The sequence below is a fragment of the Gorilla gorilla genome, chromosome 9 (genome assembly GCF_029281585.2).
Source record: "Gorilla gorilla gorilla isolate KB3781 chromosome 9, NHGRI_mGorGor1-v2.1_pri, whole genome shotgun sequence".
NCBI lineage: Eukaryota > Metazoa > Chordata > Mammalia > Primates > Hominidae > Gorilla > Gorilla gorilla.
In genome coordinates, this window is record NC_073233.2 from 115,889,281 (window position 1) to 115,912,945 (window position 23,665).

Genomic DNA, 23,665 nt, shown 5'->3' on the forward strand with positions numbered 1-23,665 from the left:
TGGAGTGCAGTGGCACAATCTCAGCTTACTGCATCTTCGACCTAATGGGCTTAAGTGATCCTCCCACCTCAGCCTCCTCAGTAGCTGAGACTACAGCATGCACCACCATGCCTGGCTAATTTTTGTGTTTTCTGTGGAGATGGGGTTTCACCATGTTGCCCAGGCTGGTCTTGAATTCCTGAACTCAAGTGATCCTCCCTTCTTGGCCTTCTAATGTGTTGGAATTACAGGCATGAGCCACCATGACCAGCCAAGCCCCATATTATTTAATTCATCCTTGAATTAAATAATATATCATTATTTATAGAAAATATTTATAGCAAATATAATTGAGGCATAAGCTTTAGGCACTGGTTAATGATTGGCTAACAAACGAAGACTCTTGAAAGGGTAAGTGACTATACAAGAGTTAGAGAAGAATAGCTCCAAATTAGTCATTAAAATTTGTTCCCCAGAATTCTCAGTAGCCCAGATAAACCCATGCTCTCCCTGGGTTCCCTGCCTCTTCCAGCAAGGATTAGGAGCATTCCCAAAAATCCTGTGGACTTGGGGTAAAAGTGTCCCTCCCCAGCTTCTGCACTTACAACTACAGCAAAGAAGTCCGTTTACTTTTTTATTCTAAGTGAAACTTGGTTCCCTCCTGAAGTCACTGTTTTTTCTGCATCTCTCTCACAAGATGGCTGATGTACCACTGGGCCTACAGTTCGTGCGTGGGTCCTCTTTGCTCCCACTGCCACTTCCAGATCATCCTCCCCATTCCCTAAAAATGCTCAGCTCTGAGTCTTGTGTCAGTCAGCTACTCATGCATTAACGCTCCTTTTCAGTCATGTAATGTCTTCCCAGGTCATATGCCCTCATTCCTTAATGAATTTAGATCTTGACTCCAATATCATTCTCTCCAGCATTATTCCTGTGGTCATTCTTAGTGATTTCGACATCTATATAAAAGATTATTAGTTATGCGGGAGGGTGAGGCAAGATAATTGCTTGAACCTGGGAGGCGGAGGCTGCAGTGAGCCGAGATTGCGCCTCTGCATTCCACTCTGGGCGACAGAGCAAGACTCTGTCTCAAAAAAAAAAAAAAAAGATTATTAGTACCCTGGTGTTTTAGTAAGGTTTCTCCCGAAAGTGAGTCTGAAACAAGGACCTGGGATACAAGTGATTTCTTTGGGAGATAACCCAAGAAGCAGGAATGAGAAAGTAGGGAGAGTAAGATAAGGAAGGAGGAAAAGTGTGCCATCAAGGTCACCACCATGAACAAAGGGGACTCAGGTCCACTGAGATCTCTGGGAAGCATCCTGAGTGCCCCATAAAATTGTCCACCAATGGAACAGAGGTTGGGACACATATCCAGTGGCTGCTGACTCTCCTGGTTGGCAGTTGTCCCCAAAAGCATTGTCTTCCTTGTGCTTTGCTGCACTTGTCTGTGGACCTAGCAGGCTCCTGGACCTTCAGAGAAGACCTTGAGGTGAAAGCAGAAAGGAGAGGTGCTCTTTTCATGTGGGAAGGTATCAGGGACATCTGAGCTCACATAGAACGTTCATAGCCACTGATGAAATCAGAAATAGGTCAAGAGGATGTGACTGAACACCGAAAGCGTCTGGTATGCCTGGCTTCTCCATTCCTTAACCTCCACTTTTCTAATGATTCTGTTCTCCTGTTCTCCAACTCAACTACTCTCTCTCTTTTTTTCTTTTAGATAGAGTCTCACTCTATTTCCCAGTTAGTGGGTAATGGTGTGATCTCAGCTCACTGCAACCTCCACCTCCTGGTTTCAAGTGATTCTCATGCCTCAGCCTCCTGAGTAGCTGGGATTACAGGTGTGCGCCACCATGCCCAGCTAATTTTTGTATTTTTAGTAGAGACGGGGTTTCACCATGATGGCCAGGCTGGTCTCCAACTCCTGGCCTCAAGTGATCCGCCCTCCTTCGCCTCCCAAAGTGCTGGGATTACAGGCATGAGCCACCGCGCCCAGCCAACTACTCTCAATCTTGATCAGAGTGTAGCCTTTGTCACTATCCATAATGCTCCCAATAACAACCTAAGCTCAATTTCATTCTCCAACTATCCCCTGCTATCTTTTCAGCCTAGTACCTCTTGCATCTTGACTCCAGCAATCCTTAGACTCCAATGTGAATGGACGGTACTTTGACCCTACTGTATTTTCACTGTTGTTTGCCTCCTAATTCAGCTTAAATCCAAGGGTCGATCATCATACTCACTCCCTTGTATATATGCTCAATGCCCTCCATCATTCTCTCTCAGCAAAACCCCAACTTTGGTTACATCCAATTCTATGCCTGCACCCAAGTGGCTGAATATGTCTTTTGAATCAAACAGGTCCTGCCACGTAGGAGCTGTGAGACCTTAGGCACATTACTTAACCCTGGTGAATGTTAATTTCCTTAGCTATGCTGAGAGACCTCAATTAAAATTTGGGATAACTAGTCTCAAGTTGGCACTTAGGGATGCCCAGGAATCATTATATATTTCTCTTTCCTCTTCCACCATCGTAGATAACAATTTCCCATCTTCTCCTTTTCTCCTTTCTTCTTAAACCTCACAGCATCCTCACTATCAGCTCATGACCTGGCTTCCAACTTCAATTAGAGAAGAGAAGCAATCGGAAGAGAATCTTCACTTCCAAGAGCCTATCTACCGTCTCGTGTCTATCCTCCTAGTAGGTGTGACTGTCCATGGTGCTAGCCAAGGTGCACCTCTCCCCATGTGTGCCCTAAGTGCCATCATCTTTCCTTATCAAGAACATGGTTCTAGCACATTTTCTCCTTTCTATCCTTTCCATCATCATTTTTCCCCTTCTAAATGATGGATCATTCACATCAGCTACCTGACTCTTCCTCTTCTCAGGTGTGAAGTTTAAAAGATACTTAAGGCCGGGCGCAGTGGCTCACGCCTATAATCCCAGCACTAAGGGAGGCCAAGGCGGGTGGATCACCTGAGGTCAGGAGTTCGAGACCAGCCTGACCAACATGGAGAAACCCCATCTCTACTAAAAATACATTAGCCAGGCGTGGTGGCGCATGCCTGTAACCCGGGAGGCAGAGGTTGCAGTGAGCCAAGATCGCACCATTGCACTCCAGCCTCGGCAACAAGAGTGAAACTCTGTCTCAAAAGAAACAAACAAAAAAAGATACTTAAGGTCTCCACAAGGAGGAATTAAATTCCTACATCAAATGTATTCCTCTATGTAAAGTGCATAGAACTGTGTCTAACATATGGTAAGCATTATATGTTTTAGGTCTTATTACTACATTTACTGAGTGCTTACACGTGCAATACATTTTTTTCCTTTTTCTTTCTTTTCTTTTTCTTTTTTTTTTTTGAGACAGAGTCCCGCCCTCTCACCCAGGCTGGAGTGCAGTGGTGCAATCTCGGCCCACTGCTCAACTCCCGGGTTCAAGCGATTCTCCTGCCTCAGCCTCCCCAGTAGCTGAGATTACAGGCACCCACCACCATGCCCAGCTAATTTTTGTATTTTTAGTAGAGACGGGGTTCCGTCATGTTGGCCAGGCTAGTCTCAAACTCCTGACCTCAGGTGATCTGCCCACCTTGGCCTCCCAAAGTGCTGGGATTACAGGTGTGAGCCACTGTAATACATTACATTACAGATACAGACAAGGAAACTATGACTCAGCAGGGTTAAGTAATGTACCCGATGTCTCGTAGCTCATAAATGGCAGGATCTGTTTGGTTCTAAAGCACACATTCTTAAGTATTCTATGAGAAATTCTGGGCCACTGATGCACAAGAATTCTTCGCCACTGGTGTACAAGAAAAGTCACCTGGGATGCTTAGGGAAAAGGTAGATTTGGGGCCTCATTCCTGACCTGTAGAATCAGAATCTTCAGAGGGTAGAGCCTAGAAATCTGCTTTTAAAATAAGCACCCCAGGTTATTTTGATGTAAATGATCAGCCACATTTGACAAACTCCTTTATATATATTTTACTGCATACACAGAAAACAAATGAGAAGAATAAAACAAATGGCTAACAGTGGATATTTTAGGAGGTGGGAGAGAAAAGTTTATAGAGAACTTTCATTTTGTAAGGTATTATGGTTTAACATGATGGCTAAATTTTCTTAAATTAGCAGGTGATTTTTTTTTTTTTTTTTGAGACGGAGTTTCGCTCTTTGTTGCCCAGGCTGGAGTACAATGGCGTGATCTCGGCTCACCACAACCTCCCACTCCTGGGTTCAAGTGATTCTCTTGCCTCAGCCTCCCAAGTAGCTGGGATTACAGGCATGCGCCACCAAGCCTGGATAATTTTGTATTTTTAGTGGAGACAGTGTTTCTCCATGTTGGTCAGGTTGGTCTCGAACTCCCGACCTCAGGTGATCTGCCCACCTCAGCCTCCCAAAGTGCTGGGATTATAGATATGAGCCACTGTGCCCAGCCAGCAGGTGATTTTTAAAAAGATTTTAAATAAATAAAAGTAAAATTATCCCATTTTCTACTACTCACAAACACTGGTAACATTTTGAATATTTTTTCCAGTTTATCCACTATTCAGAGTAGGAAATAAAACTGTAGCTTTCTTTCTTTACAAAGTTGGAATTGTGGCACATATGTGGAATTTTGCATCCTATATTTTTACCTATTATATTCTGAGCATTTTCCCATGTAATTAATCACATAAGAGGCTATGAAATATAAGAAGGAACGGTTGATTTTTATATATGTCTTATATAAATATAAGAAGAAACATATGCTCATTTCTACTTGCCAACATAATTTCACAAAGCCCCTCTTACAACTTAAAAGCTTTGACTTTTAAGGTCAAAGGTGAGGTATGATGGCTCACAACTGTAATCCCAGCACTTTAGGAGGCTGAGGTGGGAGGATTGCTTGAAGCCAAGAATTTGAGACCAGCCTGGCCAATATGGTAAAACCCCATTTCTATACAAAAATTAGCCGGGCTTGGTGGCTCACATCTGTAATTCCAGCTATTCAGGCCGCTGAGGCATTGAGAATCGCTTGAACCTGGGAGGTGGGAGTTGCAGTGAGTGGAGATCATGCCACCTCACTCTATCCTGGGCGACAGAGCAAGACTCTGTCTCAAAAAGAAGAAGAAGAAAATAAAGTGTGGAAAAAAAAGGCACAAAATTTTTTTTCAGTAATTTATATCATACTGCTGAGTGAAAACAAATATGTTAAAGAATATATGTAGTATACCATCATTTGTGGGGAGAGAAAAAATAATACATACATGAATGCTTATACATGCACAGAATGTCCTAGGCATTCACAAGAAACATAACTGCTGTCTATGAGAAGAAAGAATGGATGCCTGGGGGACTGTGGAGGAAGGCAGGCCTATTTTTAAAAAATTTTCCCCAAATATTTAATTATGAAAAATTTTAAACATATAGATGAGTTGGTTTTACACAGGGAACCCTAGCATAGCCACCACCTAGACTCTACCATTAACATTTTACTATACTTGCTGTATATATATATGTGTATATATATATACATATATATATGTATATATATACACATATATATGTATATATATATACACACATATATATATGTATATATATATATACATATATATGTATATATATACATATATATATGTGTATATATATATATACATATATATATATATACACACACATACTTTTTTTTTTTTTTTGAGGCAGAGTTTCACTCTTGTTGTCCAGGCTGAAGTGCAGTGGCACAATCTTGGCTCACTGCAACCTCTGTCTCCTGGGTTCAAGCTATTCTCCTGCCTCAGCCTCCTGAATAGCTGGGATTATAGGTGCCCGCCACCACGCCCGGCTAATTTTTTGTATTTTTAGTAGAGACAAGGTTTCACCATGTTGGCCAGGCTGGTCTTGAACCCTTGATCTCAGGTGATCCACCTGCCTCGGCCTCCCAAAGTGCTGGGATTACAGGCGTGAGCCACCGCGCCAGGCCTGCTTTATCAGTGTTTCTACCCAACCATCAGTTCATCTTATTTTTTGATACATTTCCAAGTAAATTATAAATATAGATTCACTTACTCCTAAATTCTTCAGTATGGGTAGCATTAAACTTCAAATTTTGTTAACTATTTTCTCTTTGAATTAAATGCACATTTTTAAAAAATTTTATTATTTTTTACAGCGATAGCTACTTTGCACAGGCTGGTCTCGAACCCCTGGGCTCAAGTGATCTACCTGCCTTCGCCTCCCAAAGTGCTGGGCTTACAGGCTTGGGCCACTGTGCTTGGCTGAAATGCATAAATCTTAAGGGTATACTGGCTGAGTTTTGACAAGTGCATACACCTGAATAACTGAAGTCCCTACCACAATATAGAACATTACATCACCCCAGAAAGTCGAAGGAAGACTACTTTTGATTGTATTATTTTTAGCACCTTCTGAATTTTGTATTATGTACCTGCGCTATTTTTAAGAAATAAATATTTAAGCATTTTAAATATTTAAACATTTTTATAACAGTGGGCTGATTCTAAATTGGATGAGAAAGAGTGAAAACAGGAGATGGCAGATAACAGGTGGGGTCAATGGAATGGAGAACTTATTGAAGTCAGAGTTGTAGCAGTGGTGTTTCCAGAACAAGTGAGTTAGGAAAATTGGAATGCTTCGGTTGACAGTAGGACGCTGAAATCAAGCTCTCAAAAGTTGTCTTAAGGTTCAGTTATAAAGTTCCTTTCATAAGCAAAGGGTGGCTTGGGTAGATGGAGATTAGGATACTAGTTTCCTTTCCCTTCCTACGTTCTCAAGTGAACACTGTATTTTTTTGTTTGTAGTTTTTTTTTTTGTTTTTTTTTTTGAGACAAGAGTCTCGCTCTATCGTCCAGGCTGGAGTGCAATAGCGCGATCTCGGCTCACTGCAATCTCCACCTTCAGGGTTCAAGCGATTCTCCTGCTTCAGCCTCCTGAGTAGCTGGGATTACAGGTGCCCGCCACCATCCCCGGCTAATTTGTGTATTTTTAGTAGAGACAGGGTTTCGCCATGTTGGCCAGGCTGGTCTCGAACTCCTGACCGCAGGTGTCTCGGCCTCCCAAAGTGCCGATTATAGGCGTGAGCCACGGTGCCCTATAGGGATTATAGGCGTGAGCCACCGCGCCCGGCCTCTTTGCAATATTTATCACAACTCCCGCTAAGTAATATTTGACTTGTGTAACCATCCTTAACATTTGGCTACCTTATTAGGCCATAAACTCCAAACGAGCAGGGGTCTTCTCTTTTATTTAATCCTGCATTTCCTGTGCCTAGTACATACAAGTGCTCAAACAAGTATTAACTACTTGATTGGATTCTTTAAGTAGGCCCATCCCTCTTCTCTTAGTCCAGAGCTCTTACTTATTTCTACGCATTATTGCCGTATGAAGGCTGTTTGTAAACGTGCATAACACAATACCAGGTATCCTGCAGGTTCCACATGTAAATTATATTATCGCATTGGCCAGTGGTGTGTGGTCTGAAGGGGTAAAACCTGGGGGCTTATGGTTTAGGATCTTCTAGGATAATGTGCCTTCAGAAAATCGAAGATTAATATTCATTCTCTAAACAATCTTTTTTTTTTTTTTTCAAACTTTTTTGTAATGACGAGGGTGTTGAACTGGCCTCAAGTGATCCTCCCCCTTCGGCCTCCCAAAGCACTGAACAATATTTTATCTAAGTGCCAAGCATTCCTGAATAGAAATATTAAGAGTCATCACGCTTGTGCAGTCAACACATATTTACTGGGCGCATTCTATGCACGAGTTATTAAAGACAGCTGTTGTAAGCATTTCAGGACAATGCACCTCCCTTAACACCGAGTCCCGGATTTGGGGCGGGGTGCCGGAAAACGCCAGGTCCCGCCAGCAGAGGGCGCGGTCCCGGCCTCGTTGCGGCCTCGGGACCCACCGAGGCTTCCAGGCTCCCACGCTCGCTCCCGAGCGCGTCCCCGCCCTCGCGTCACGTGACGTGGCCGCGGAACCTGAGCTGCGGGGCCTAAGCCGAGCTAAATTCGTTGCAGGTGGCCGCGGCGGGTGCAACCACAAAGGCTAATCCGAAGGAGTCGGGGAGGCTCGTGGAGTCGATGCTTCCTCTTCCAAGTCAGGTCGGCTCCCGTTACCTTCTCAGCATTCGCCGTTCCCATCTTCCTGAGCGCGTGCATGAGGTCTTTCGCGTGGGGAAGCTCCGGTGACCATGTAGGGGACAAGAGTGAGGAAGCTCCTGGTGCTTGGGACGAGGTCAGCGCTGTCGGCGCGCTGCTCCAGCGCCCACCACACCCTGCTGCGGGCCGACGGGCCCTGGGCCCTGGTGGGAGCTCCGGCCTCCGGTCAAGGCTTGGCCGGGAGCGCCACGAATTCTCGCGTCGTCTCGCGAGAGTCCAAGTTAAAGAACATGGCGACGTCTAATCTGTTAAAGGTAAGACCCTCACTCCAGCTTGGGTTTTACTGTGTGGCCGCCGGGTTCGGCTCTTTGGGAAAGGCACGGCTCAGGTTCAGCTGCGAAGTGTGGGAGTGTTCAGGGGTTGTCCACTGGCAGGGAAGCCGCGGTGGCAGCCGGCGAGTACCGGAACGCGGGTCTGTGGCCTTGGGGTCGACAGGCTCTGGTGGTCGCTCCCGCCGACTGGCCGCTGGGAGAAAAGCCTGGCTGAGCGCTGGCGAGGAGCGATGCTTTCAAGGGACCAGCTCTGGCCGGGAGCGGGAGATGAATGGTCGTGCGGTGTCCTGACCAGCTGGGCCGTTAGTACTGTTAGGTCTCAGTTTCTTGTAAAGCAATGTCTAAGACGCATCAAAGGAAAAACCAAGAAAATGCTGCCTAACAGGTTTCAGTGACTCGACCCCCCCACTTCTTCCATTTCTGTTCTCGTTCTGTCTGCACGAAATTCCGAGTCAGACCAGCAGTGCCTCCCACTCCACCCCTCTTCCTCCCTTTTCTGCGTGTTACACCTTCCCTCCTAATTCTCCCATTCTTGAGTTCATCTTTTTGCTTAGGAAACTGCTTCCTAACCCCCACCCCAGTTACAGGACACAACCAGATGACAACTGATGAAGCGATACCATCGTTTTAGGGCGCAGGAAAGTTACCTTGTCAAAGACAGTATTTAAAGTTAGTTTTATATAGCAAGGGAGATCTAGGCCCACAGGGGCAGATTCTCCACCAGTTGAAAAGTTTGGAGAAGAATGAGGAAGACTTAGAACTAGTCTGTTCTGTGTATGTGTCTGTAGTAGTTAGTCATTTGCCTTAAAAGTACGGACAGAAATGGGGGTAGTGATTAGCTCAGGGAACATAATATTAATGGCAAAAACCGCAGTCACTTTTGCATCAGCCTAATACAAAGGATGAACCACTTCTTCCTGAGGCCTCTCATGCCTTCAGGCAATGTGGATGAATACTAGAAAATAATAGAAAATATACAGGAACCTAACCATCATGTCTTCTTTAGACCACTGATATTTGATTGTCTGATAGATGGGACTGTTTCATAAAATGAAGAACAAATTTTACTAAGAGGCAGTACTGTATATCACCTTTTAAAAGGGAGAGGGGCCCTAGAATTAGACTCCCTGAATAGCCACCACTTAAAAGCTGTATGACTTTGGGCAAGTTTCCTTTTGAGTAGGACAGCATTATCAGTAGCACCTGTATCATAGGAACATTGTGAAAATTAAATTAGTTAATATATCTATAATGCTTAAAACAGTGCCTGGCACTTAATTAGTATAATACAATAAATTACTATAACCACTCCCCCTCTTTCTTTAAGAAAACTAATTCGGGGAATTGAGTAACCCATCCCATTCTGCTTTTCTCTTTTATAATGGTATAGCAAATTTCCCATGGTTTACTTCAGAAAGAAAATTTGTGGGCTGGGCACAGTGGCTCACTCCTGTAATCTCAGCTGTTTGAGAGGCCAAGGTGGGAGGATTGTTTTAGATACGTTAATTTAATCTTCACAGTGTTCCTACAATATAGGTGCTATTGATAATTCTGAGTTAGAGGTTATAGTTAACTATGATCACGCCACTGCTCTGTGAGACTCTAAATGAAAAAAGAAAAGGAAAGAAAATTTGTTTTATTTCTGAAGACTCCTATGAATGCATCTGTGTGTTTACATAAACAGTATGCTATTAATTGAAATGTGTTTAAGAAGTAATTTTGTCCGTGATTCAGGAAAATTTTGACTTGTTGATTACCTGGATATAAAGCAAGGTCTTTTTCTCCCCAAAAATAACTCTCAGAAAGGAGTAAGTCACTGTTCTACTTACAAAACCTCACAAAGGATTGTTTGGAGGAGAAGCTACGTTGGTCTATATTAGTTAAGTACTTACCTGTGGAAGCTACTTTGGTTCATATTAGTTAAGTACTTACCTGTGGAAGCTACTTTGGTTCATATTAGTTAAGTACTTACCTGTGGAAGCTACTTTGGTTCATATTAGTTAAGTACTTACCTGTGGAAGCTACTTTGGTTCATATTAGTTAAGTACTTGTGGACATTCTGAATCTACATCCACAGCACAGACCTGTGAATGGGAAAACTGCCTGAATATACAGAAAACGGGGTACTTAGGGTTTAGGTTTAAAAGCTCACAAGAATTTAAAAAGTGTTTTAACTTGAACATTTACAAATAAAGGGAAGGTGATAATATTTTGAAAAAAAATTAGTAAGTGACTCAGTCACTCTAGTGAACTTTCTTGATGTGTAACTTAGAAGTTAGAAGCCAATGTCATAAAAAAACCACCAGCTTTTCTTTCTTTTTAATTTTTTTTTTTTTTTGGGCGGGGGACGGAGGCTCGCTCTGTTGCCAGGCTGGAGTTCAGTGGTGCGATCTTGGTTTACTGCAACCTCCGCCTCCCGGGTTCAAGCGATTCTTCTGCCTCAGCATCCCGAGTAGCTGGGACTACAGGCGCACGCCACCACGCCCAGCTAATTTTTGTATTTTTAGTAGAGACAGGGTTTCACCATGTTGGCTAGGATGGTCTCCATCTCTTGACCTCATGATCCACCCGCCTCGACCTCTCAAAGTGCTGGGATTATAGGCGTGAGCCACCATGTCCAGCTGCTTTTCTTTTTTAATATTGGAATTTGACTCTAATAATTTTATTGTCTGTTTAAAGCAAGTGGACTATTGCTGGATCTTAGAAGTCTTTCAGCTGTGTAAAGATTTGTGTAGCACATTTTGACATATACAGTTAACTGCTTAGGGGTTTTGTATCTCTGAAAACCTTTCCATGTAACTACTTTATCTTTGTTGTTTTTCCTTACAGAGTGAGTCTGTAGAACATTTGTAGGGATCTGATATTATAATTTTATCTTCTGTTTTAGATTACTTTGAACATGTAATTGTGATTGTTCCTTTTCTTTTGCAATTATCATCTGGGCCTTTAGTGCTCATTTTTTTCATTTCCAGTTTATTGTTCCACCCCAAACAGCAATTGTTTAAACCTTTTCTTGCTGAGCCTCACCCCTCTTAATTCTTAGTACATTACTTTACCCAGCTATTCGAAGTGCCCTTAACTTCCTTGGTCGATACCAAACATTTTTCTTGTTTCTCCTATGTTCTTCTCTGTTCCATGCTACCTCCCAAATTGTCTTATTCTGCTTGTTCTTTTTCAGTCCTCATCTTCCCCCCAGGACTTGGTGGTATGTCCCCTCTTACTTTTTTTTTTTTTTCAGTTTCCCTTTTTTCTCCTATGCCTATAAGAAAGTTCATATGTCGCCTCATATAAACTTTTCTTTTTTTTGGAGATGGAGTTTCGCTCTTGTTGCCCAGGCTGGAGTGCAGTGGTGTGGATCTCCACTCACTGCAACCTCCGCCTCCCGGGTCAAGCAATTCTCCTGCCTCAACCTCCTGAGTAGCTGGGATTACAGGCACACGCCACCACACCCAGCTTATTTTTGTATTTTTAGTAGAGACGGGATTTTACCATATTGGCCAGGATGGTCTCAACCTCCTGACCTCAAGTGATCCGCCTGCCTCAGCCACCCAAAGTGTTGGGATTACAGGCGTGAGCCACTGCACTCTGCCTCCTCATACAAACTTGTACTCTGCCTCTGCCTCAAACTTCTGTTTCTCACTGTCACAGTTCTTGGAAAAGCAGCCCCCATTTGCTGCCTTTATAGTTCTTTGCCCTTTAACTTAATGATATGGCTTACTCTTCTCTCCCACCCAACTGTATAGAACCTGTCAGTCATAAAAGTACTAGCAACCTCCTGATTATCAAATGAGATTCTTCTCTGATAATATTTATCCTCTTTTCTGGTATTATTGCTCATTTCCTCTGCTTCTCTTTTGGTTTTTATGACATTCCCTCCTTGGTCTGCTCTCTCTCAAATCACGTTTGTTTTTCACTGACTTCCCTCCCCTGTCCCCAACAGAATTATTTCTCAGGATTTTATCTTCAGCCCTTTTCTATCTTTGTATATTTTTTTCTGGGACAGTCTTAACTCCCATGATTTCACTATTTTTATCTCTTAGCTCTGATCTGAGCTCTAGATCAAAATGCAGTTCTCACCATATCACTTTCCTGTTCAGATACCTTTGATGATTCAAATTATTTGAGATCTTTCCAGCTGGGTCTTCTCCTGATAACTAACTAGTATTCTCTCTCTCTGTCTCTTGTCTCTCTCTCTCATACATGTGTGCATACACACCCCTACCTAGCTGGTTACTTGTTGGCTCACTAGCATGCCAGAGGTCATCTTCTCCCTAATAACTAACTCTTAACTCTCATTCTCTCTCCTTCTAATTGGATCTAGTGAGATGGAGGCACAAGAAGGCAGTAGTATATAACCGAACCACAAGATAAATCAAACTTTAAACTGAAATATGATTCATACTACTTTTCTCAGTGGACTTTTTTTTATCCTTTAAGAGGAAAGAAAATGGAAATGTAAAGCAGTGATTCAGAGTGTCTATAGAGGCCGGGCATGGTGGCTCATGCCTGTAATCCCAGCACTTTGGGAGGATGAGGTGAGAGGATTACCTGAGGCCAACCTGGGCAATGTAGCAAGACCCTGTCTCTATAAAACAACAACAATAAAAAGTGCCTGTAAAAGTTATTCATTATTAAGATAACTTTATTGACACCCGTATGCAAGGTACCATGGAGAATGCAAAGATATATAGAACAATGTCCATGCTGTTTGGGAATTTACCGTATGCTAAAGGAGAGTAAAAGGTACTAATGATTTATTATAAGGCAGAAGTTTCAGATGTGTTACCAACTGCTCTATGCTCCCTCACAGATTGAGGAAATAATTTCTGGTGGGATGATCAGTGAAAATTTTATGGAGAAAGTATTGGAGCTGGATTTTGAATAATGGGTAAGCTTTTTGTATTGGTAATTAGGAGAAAATTTGGTAGGAATCTAGGCTAGATCAGTGTGGCTGCAGTGTAAGCAGGGCTGCGTGCTGTGTTAGATATTCTGTATGAATAGTGTTCCTTGGGATTGTTGCAGCATAGAAACCCAGAATACAGGGAAACAACAAGAGGGATAGGAGTGAAAGGGAAGTCGGGTCAGATTACAAAGGGCCTTCAGTGCTAGGCAAGGGGTTTGAAATAAAGTTCTATAGTTACTGAGGAATATTTGAAAAATATGTGGGCAGAGATACTCTCAAGCCCTCAATCTATTTTTGGCTTTTACACATAAAAGTTATTATATTTTCTGTATATTTATAATCTGCTTGTGAGATTGGCCATGGATGAGGGGCATTTGTGCCAGTGACATCGTGTTCATTGAAACCGTAACTATAGCAGGAGTAATTAAGTCTATGGGAAATACATTTATTCATTGAACGAGAATTTAGTATTTCCTAATTCTAACTAGATAATGATGAACTAGGCAGACAGCTCCTGCCCTTGTATAATTTACATTTTTGTTGGGAAGAGAGACAATAAACATAAACAGTTAAATACATACTGTAAGTCAAGTTGTGATAGGTACTATGAATAAAAACAACCAGGGTAAAAGAGAGAGTGCTTGGTGCTCTTATTATTATTATTATTATTATTATTATTATTTTTGAGACGGGGTCTCACTCTCTTGCCCAGGCTGGAGTGCAGTGGCACGATCTTGGCTCACTGCAACCTCCACCTCCTGGGTTCAAGCAATTCTCCTTCCTCAGCCTCCCGAGTAGTTGGGATTACCGGTGACCACCACCATGCTCGGCTGATTTTTGCATTTTTAGTAGAGATGGAGTTTCACCATGTTGGCCAGGCTAGTCTTGAACTCCTGACCTTAAGTGATCCTCCTACCTCAGCCTCCCAAAGTGCTGGGATTACAGGCATGAGCCATCACAGCTGGCTTATTTTTGATAAGATAGTGAGGGAATGCCTCTGAGGAGATAATATTTGAGGTAAAACCAGAATGAAGCAAGGGAGCAAGTCATGTACATATTTAGAAGAGTTCCTTGTAGAGGGAACAGCCAGTGTGAAAGCACAGAGTCAGGATCATGCTTGGCAAGGAATATGGATGTGATACGAAGATTTGAATATCATCGGTGAATGTGGTTAAGGTACATAACCAGAGAATTCTTTTTAATATGTCTAGTTAAACATAAATGAGAACCTTATTAAGAACTTGTCAATTTTTCATTGGGTTGATAGAAATTGCCCTCTTGAAATGTATATCTAAGAGGGACATGGGCCTTAGAGCGGCCTTCCCCTCCTTCAGTGTACTGTCCTAGAGAGATGGTTGCATTCGACACAGCCTAGGGAGGAAACAAATTTCAAGGGTGTCTGTGTTGGTCATGGGTAGGAATGGGAGAGGGAATAGTGGACTAATCAGTAACTGTAAAACTTTGTGATACATGTAAATGGTAGAATCTTTCATGTTCTATGAAAGTAAATGATTGAACAATTACCATAATCTGGAGGTGATGTATGTTAATTAAAACTTCTAAAAGGAAGTGGCAGCTCAGGATAAATTTTGATCAGTCATTTTTCAGTAGATTAGAGGAGGGGAATTCTAGACTGCTGGAAGGTAGAAAGAGGATACTAGGCATCTTTCTAGTAAAAAGAGAGGTTTTGTTTTTGTTTTTGTTTGTTTTGAGAGGAGGTCTCACTCTCACACAAGCTGCAGTGCAGTGGCATGATCATGGCTCACTTCAGTCTTGATCTCCCAGGATCAAGCTATCCTCCCACTTTAGCCTCCTGAGTGGCTGAGACTACAGGCACATACCACCCTAGGTCTGGCTAATTTTTTATAGAGATGGGATCTCACCATATTGCCCAGACTGATCTCCACTCCTGAGCTCCAGTGATCTTCCTGCGTAGGCCTCACAAAGTGCTGGGATTACAGGAATGAGCAAAAGAGCTAGTCAGCCAGAGAGGTTTTTCTTTTCTTTTCTTTTCTTTTCTGTTGAGACAGGGTCTCACTCTGTCCTCCAGTCTGGAGTACAGTGGCGCAGTCACAGCTTCCTGCAGCCTTGACGTCCTCAGGCTCAGGTAATCCTCCCACCTCATCCTCCCACAGGTGCAACACCAGCATGCCCAGCTCATTTAAAAAAATGTTTAGAGACAGGGTTTTGCCATGTTGTCCAGGCTAGTCTGGAATTCCTGGGCTCAAGCAATCTGCCCTGTTCTTCCAAAGTGCTGGGATTACTGGCGTGAGCTACCACCCCTACCTGAGGTTTCTCTTAATAAATATTTTGCCTAGTGTCCTGGTGAACCCAGTTGTCATTAAGAGCCATTTGCCTCCTGCCTTGGTTTGTAGGTGGAGGAAATAGATGCCTCATATGCTCTGTAAGGAAAGCAGGGCTGGGTGCAGTAACTCACACCTGTAATCCCAGTGATTTGGGAGGCCAAGGTGAGAGTATTGCTTGAGGCCAGGAGTTTGATACCAGCCTGGGCAACCCCATTTGTACAAAAACAAACAAAAAAACAAACAAACAAAAAGCAGGATACAGCTCAGGTTAAAACTTTGGTCAGAGGCTGGATGCAGTGGCTCATGCCCAACACTTTGGAAAGCAGAGGCAGGAGGATCATTTGAGGCCAGGAGTTGGAGACTAGATTGGGCAGCATAGCAAGACCTACCACCTCTACAAAAATAAAAATTAGAAAACATTGGTCAAATCCATGGAGTACATACAAATAATATCAAAGGTAATTGATCTGTGTAACTGTGGTTTGTTCATTCCATAAAAATCTGAGCATTTATGCTGTACTGGATACCATTTTAAATGTCAGGCTGGGCACAGTGGCTCACACCTGTAATCCAAGCACTTTGGGAGATTGAGGTGGGTGGATTACCTGAGCGCAGGAATTTTAGCCCACCCTGAACAGCATGGTGAAACTCGTCTCTACAAAAAATAAAAAATAAATACCTGGGGGTGGTGGTGTACGGTTTTAGTTCTAGCTACTCAGGAAGCTGAGTTGGGACGCTTGCTTGAGCCCAGGAGGTTGAGGCTGCAGTGAATTGAGATCGCACCACTGCACTCCAGACTGGGCGACAAAGCAAGACCCTGTCTCAAAAAAAAAAAAAAAAAAAAAAGTATCAGTGATACAATAGTGAATATGACAAAGTTCTTAGACTTTGGGGCTTATATCCTGATGGATGAATACTGACACTAAAGACATAAAGAATACACTTGCATAGTTTTTACTGGTAATTAGGGCGGTAGCGAAAACAACATGATAAGAATGTTCAAGGCAGGATGCGGAGGCTCACGCCTGTAATTGCAGCACTTTGAGAAGCCCAGGTGGGAAGATCGCTTGAGCCCAGGAGTTCAAGACCAGTCTGGGCAACATAGTAAGACCTCGTCTCTACAAAAAATTTAAGAATTATCCAGGCATGTTAGTGCATGCCTGTAATCTCAGCTACATGGGAGGCTGAGGCAGGAGGATTGCTTGAGCACAGATCAAGGCTGCAGTGAGCAATGTTTATGCTGCTGCACTCTAGCCTGGACGACAGAGTGAGACCCTGTCTCAAAAAAAAAAAAGTGTTCGGAAGGTGGAGCCACTATTTTACTCACTTATTTACAACAGAAAATAATTTTTCCCCAAAAAACTGCTTTTGACTATTTTTTGTTGAATGTTCTTTTTCTTCCTCATGTTGACATTTCAGCCAGATCCTATAGCTTTCCTGGGCTTTTCTTAAAAGTCTGGTTATTCCAAATTAAAATTTCAGTCTCAGGCAACCAGAGTGTCTCTTGTACCATCTCAAGACTTTGTCTCTGGATGTGCGGAGAGGAATGGAGGAAGGGCATTTTTCTTAGGTTGGTTTGGGAGGCCTCTCTGAGGTGGCATTGGAGCTGAGACCTGAATGATCTGCATTCTAAGGCAAAAGTCTTGAGGTGCAGTGATGAGCTTGGCCTGTTTGAGGAACACCTTTAAAAGGTTGCTGTGGCTGGAAGATAGAATTGCAGTAGTAAGAATTACTGGTATTCAGATACATACAATCAGCCCTCAGTATTCATGAGTTCCATGTCTGTGGATTCAACCAACCAAAGATTAAAAATACTCAGGAAAGGCTGGGGGTGATGGCTCATGCCTATAATCCCAGCACTTTGGGAGGCTGAGGCAGGCGGATCACGTGAGGTCAGGAGTTCAAGACCATCCTGGCCAACATGGTGAAACCCCATCTTTACTAAAAAAAAAAAAATACAAAAATTAGCTGAGTGTGGTGGCACATGCCAGTAGTCCCAGCTACTCAGGAGGCTGAGGCAGGAGAATCACTTGAACCCACGAGGCAGAGGTTGCAGGGAGCCGAGATCACGCCATTGCACTCCAGCCTGGGTGACAGAGTGAGACTGTGTCTTAAAAAAAAAAAAAAAAGAGAGAGAGAGAAACATCATATATATGCACTTAATATGGCACCCGCACACATTTATTTTTATTAAGCCAACTCACTTTTGTTGAGATAAGAAAGATTTTATGAATCCCTTATAGATGCAAGTAGTGTGCTTGCAATGTAACAGTGGTTATGAGCTCAGCCTCTGCAGCCACACTGCTTGGGTTGGCCTCCAGGTTCTGCCATTTGCTAGCTGTGTGGTATTGGGCAAGTTACTTAACATCTCTGTGCCTCAGTTTCTATATCTATAAATAGCAGTAATCTCAAAAAAAACCTCAGAAAAAATTTGCGTCTGTATTGAATATGTACAGACCTTTTTTTCTTATAATTCCCTAAACAATACAGTATAGCAGCTGTTAGCATTTACATTATAGTAGGTATTATAAGTAATTTAGAGATGGTTTAAAGTGTATGGGAGGATGTGCATGGGTAATAAGCAAATGCTATGCCATTTTCTATCAGGGACTTGAACATGTATGGGTTTTGGTATCCCGATGGGTGGGGTGGATCCTGGAATCATTTCCCCACAGATACCAAGGGACAACTGTACAGTAGTTTGATTCTTTTGGTTAGTGGGGATTGGCAAATGGGGTTTTAAAATGACATAACTGGGAGCAATAGTGGCTTCATAAACAGTAAGGGAACCCACACATTCAAATAACTAACCTCATAATTCACATGAATTATCTAAAATACGACAACTGAGTTCCTTTGGTAAAGTTATTAGAGTGCCATTAATTGGATATACAGTCATTTACTGCATATTGATGTTTTGGTCAACAACGGATCACATATATAATGGTGGTCTTATAGGATTATAATGGGAGCTAAAAAATTCCTATTGTCTGGCAATGTTTATTGTAGCCCTTGTAACGTAGTAGTGCAATAACACATCACTCGTGTCTGTGGCGATGCTGGTGTACATAAAACTATTGTGCTGCCACTCTTATAAAAGTCTAGCACATATAATTGTATACAGTACATAATCCTTGGATAATAGGATAATAAAATTATTATCCTAATAATAATAAGTGACTGTGTTACTGGTTTATGTATATCTTAGTCCATTTGTGTTGCTATAAAGGAATACCTGAGACTGGGTAATTTATAAAGAAAAGGTTTATTTGGCCCACAGTTCTGTAGGCTGGTGAGGTCCTCAGCCTGCTTCTACTCATGGCAGAAGGTGAAAGGGATCCTGTGTGTGTAGAGATCACACGGCAAGAAAGGAAGCAAGAGAGTGGGGAGAGGTACCAGACTCTTTTTAACAACCAACTCTCAGGGAACTAACAGTGAGAACTCACTCACTGCTCACCACCCTGCCCCCACCCCCACTGGCATTCATCTGTACATGAGGGGTCCACCACCATGACCCAACACGTTTCATTAGGCCCACTTACAACATTGGGGATCAAATTTCAACATGAGGCTTGGTGGACAAACATCCAAACTGTAGCAGTACATTTACTGTTACATACTTGTTATTTTTTTTTAGTGTGTGTACCCTCTAATAAATGTAAAAGTTAACTGTAAAATACCCTCAGTCAGGTCCTTTAGGGGGCATTCCAGAAGAAGGCGTTGTTACCATAGAAGATGACAGCCCCATTCAGGTTAGCGTTCCTGAAGACTTTCCAGTGGGACAAGATGTGAAGGTTGAAGACAGTGATGATGATCCTGACCCTGTGGAGGCCTAGGCTAGTGTGTATGTGTGTCTTAGTTTTTAATGAAAAAGATTGAAAATAAAAAACCTTTTTTTAATAGAAAAGTTTATAGAATAAGGATATAAAGAAAGTAAATATGTTTGTGCAGCTGAATGTGTTTGTGATTTTTTTTTGTTTGTTTTTTGTTTAAAATAGAGACAGGGTCTCACCATGTTGCCCAGGCTGGTCTCAAACTCCTGAGCTCAAGTGATCTTTGCACCTCAGCCTCCCAGAGGGCTAGGATTAGAGGCGTGAGCCACTGTGCCTGGCCTTGTGTTTGTGTTTCACGATAAGTGTTATTTACAAAAAAGTCAAAAAGTTTCCCAAGAAGAGGAAAGGTTTTTAAAGTAAAAAAGTTACATTGAGCTTATATTAATTTATTATTGAAGAAAAATATTTTTGTATAATTTAGCATAGCCTAAGTGTTTATAAAGTGTACAGTAATGTCCTAGACCTTCACATTCACTCACTACTCACTCACTGACTCACCTAGAGCATCTTCCAGTCCTGCAGGCTCCATTCATGGTGAGTGCCCAATTTAGGTCTACCATTTTTTATCTTTCATACTGTATTTTTACTGTACCTTTTCTATGTTTAGATACACAAATTCTTACCACTTTGTCCTAATTGCCTCCAGCTTCAGTACAGTTACATGCTATATAGGTTGGTAGCCTAGGATAATAGACTATACCATTTAGCCTAAGTGTGTAGTAAGTAGTCTCTACTATTAGATTTGTGTAAGTACATGCTGTTATTTTCACACAACGATGAAATTGCTTAACGATGCATTTCTCAGAATGTCATTAAGTGACGCATGGCTCTAATCCACAATCAGTATGGCGGGAACTTCACAAATCTTAAAACAACTAAACTGGTTGTGTGGTGTTCAGAATGTTATGGGCGTGTAAAAGTAAGGTAATAAAAAAATTGCCATTAATTCTATGGATGCCATTATTTCTTGCTTTTCCTTCAGCTTGTCTTTTCATCTTAGCTTTTCTTACACCTTTGTCCTAAGCAAGATATAGCAAGATATACAGCAATAATAACAAATTCTTTGTTTCCTTGTATTATTTTTAAATTTTATTAGTTTTTTAGAGACAGGGTCTTACTCTGTCACTCAGACTGGAGTGCAGTGGGATGATCATAGGTCACTGCAGCCTTGAATTCCTGAGCTTAAGCAGTGCTCTTGCCTCAACCTCTGGAGTAGCTGTTGGGACTACTGGTGTGCGCCACCACACCCAGCTAATATTTTATTTTATTTTATTTTATTTTATTTTGTTTTTGTAGAGATGGGGTCTCACCATGTTGCCCAGGCTGGTTTCAAACTCATGGCCTCAAGTGATTCTCCTGCCTTGACCTCCCACAGTAATGGGATTATAGGCATGAGCCACACCGCCCAGTTTATTTATTTATTTTTCAGAGACAGGGTCTCACTTTGTTCATCAGGCTGGAATGCAGTGGCATGATCATAGCTCACTGCAGCCTCGAACTCCTGGGCCCAAGCAGTTGTCCCGCCTCAGCCTCTGGAGTAGCTAGGGCTGCAAGTGTGCCCCACCATGCCCATCTATCTATCTGTATCTATCTACCTATCTATCCATCGATCCATCCATTCTTAGAGATGGGGTCTTTCTTTGATGCCCAGGCTGGTCTTGAAATCCTAGCCTCAAGTGATCCTCCCACCTTGGTCTCCCAAAGTGCTGGGATTATAGGCGTGAGCCCTCTCTGTTTTCTTTTAAATGCAACATTTGACATCATTAAAATATTGCCATAATATTGTTTCTATAATTTGATGTGGTATGTTTTGTCCCAGGCGTTATGTAGGGATTTCTGGGTGTTTTCGGGGCGAACCAGTAGGTCAACATTTGTATTATTTTGTTGTAAAGTAAGTGAATTATTTAAAAATGATTCTATTGAATCATTTTGCAAGCCAGTGGATTTTTCTATTTTTGTTTACATTCTTGTGTTTAAACGTTTTTATTTTTTAACATGATACCAAATACTGTATTTCTACACCATTATATATCTGCTCTTTTACTCATGACCTAGTAAAGTGGGATGGTTACAGATACGCTAATTGCTTGAAAATGCACTCCTAAATTTCATTGGGGGATATGCATTTTTTTAAGCAGTGATATGTTCTAGAAAGATCTATATAACATCTTATATTTCTGGCTGATAACACTTACCCCAGCCCAAACACATTTTCTTTTTCCTAAGCCAATTAACACAGGACCCAAACACGTTTTTAAAAATTAAGTTATTCTTCTGTAATCCACCCTCCTTCCTTGGTCTGGGCAAATGATGGTACAGTATTTAGGCCTGTAGCCTTAGCTGTGTGCTTTTGAGATATAAATTTTTTAACTTTCTCTGAGCCGGTGGTTCAAGACTACAGTGAGCAGTGATGGTGCCACTGCACTCCAGCCTAGGTGACAGCAAGACCCCATCTCTAAAAAAAAGTCAATTATAAAATTGAGTTGTTTTGCTTTTCTTAGGGATTTTTTAGTTCTTTACATATTCTGGATGAGAGCCTTTCTTGGATATACATATTAGAAATATCCTTTCCTGGCCCAGCGTGGTGGCTCATGTCTGTAATCCTAGCACTTTGGGAGGCCAAGGCAGGTGGATCACCTGAAGTCAGGAGTTCGAGACCAGCCTAACCAACATGGTGAAACCCCACCTCTACTAAAAAAATTAGCCAGGCATGGTGGCACATGCCTGTAATCCCAGCTACCTGGGAGGCTGAGGCAGGAGAATGAGAATCACTTGAACCAGGGAGGCAGAGGTTGTAGTGAGCCACGATCTTGCCATTGCACTCCAGCCTGGGCAACAAACAAAACTCTGTATCAAAAACAAAACAAACAAAAAAAATGCAGTATATTCTCCACTCTGTGGGCTGCCTTTTCACTCCCTGAATGGTGTCTTTTAATGGCTAAAGTTAATTTTAATATAGTGCAGTTTATAAATTTTTTCCCTTTATGGTTAATGCTTGGTTTTAAGGTCATATGAGTAGTTCAGATTTCTACTTGTATTAATATTTTGTTAGATTTTTAAAAACGAAAACAAAATTTTAAAATTCCTTTTATAGATTGAGTCTTAAGAATGTATCCTGGGTGTCTGGTTGAAGTTGGTGTTTGAAAAAAGAAAAAAAACAAAGAATATATCCTGGGACCCTTCGGGAGTCCATGTACTACAGTTTAAGGAACACTATACTAGAATGTGAATTGCTTGAGGACTTTTCATTTATGTGCCCCAATGCACAGTAGAGTCTCAGATGTTTGTTCAGTGAATAAATGTAATAAATGACAAGCTCCCCAAAATAAGTTTAAACTCTTTTATCAGTTTTATTATTCTTGCTTTTTCCTTAAAGTTATTTGTTTGGGTTTCAAAAAAATACAAGTGTTGCTAGAATTTGTTTGAGATTTTTTTCCTTTATAAAAGGAACCTAAAAGTTTAAACAGAGTGTGGTATGAAATTTTTTATTTCAGTGGAAAGAGATATTTAACTTCTTGGAAAACAGTGTCCTCTTCCTCCTCCTCCACCATGTTTGAAAAGAAATGTCTTTTATGTAGTGATGTTTCTGCCGTATGGTTTCTAGATAATTGTCACTAAATTTTTATAATCATAGATCTTTGCAGTTTACTCTATAAGCCTGATGAAATTAAGCCAAGGGCTGGATCTGGCCCATGGATTAGAAGCCCATTCATTCCTTATCCAGGAAAGGACCAGAGAATAGTTCATTAAGAATGTGGCTTTAACAGAGCTAAACTGCTTGGATTTGATTTCCTGCCCTGCCACTTATTGCCTGTAATTTTTGACAAATAATCTAACTTAATCTCAGGTTGTACAGTGTGCATAAAATGGGAATAGGCCAGGCACAGTGATCATGCCTGTAATCCTAGCAGTTTGGGAGGCTGAGGCAGGAGGGCCACTTGATCACTTGAGGCCAAGAGTTTGAACATGCAGTGAGCTATGATTATGCCACTGCACTCTTGCTTAGGCAACAGAGCAAAATCCTGTCTCAAAAAATAATAATAATAATAATAAAGGAATAATATCACTGAACACATAGAATAGTTGTGAAGATTAATTCATACTTGTAAACTGTTTGGAACAGTACAGCACCTAACACGTAACAGTCAGATATTATAAAGTAAAATAATCACAGTGATGCAGTGATTTACACATCTATGCTGAAGATTA

At 41.8% G+C, this 23,665-nt stretch overlaps 1 protein-coding gene across 1 annotated transcript in view; it reads left to right on the forward strand.

Annotated features, from left to right (window-relative positions):
- The first annotated feature begins 7,710 nt into the window (after positions 1-7,710).
- The window catches only part of CUL5 (cullin 5), a 97,558-nt gene continuing 81,603 nt past the window's right edge, over positions 7,711-23,665 (forward strand). The window contains exon 1 of the mRNA XM_004052076.5: positions 7,711-8,396. Coding sequence (XP_004052124.1) covers positions 8,373-8,396 — 24 coding nt within the window. The 5' untranslated portion in view covers positions 7,711-8,372. The remainder of the gene's footprint in view (positions 8,397-23,665) is intronic.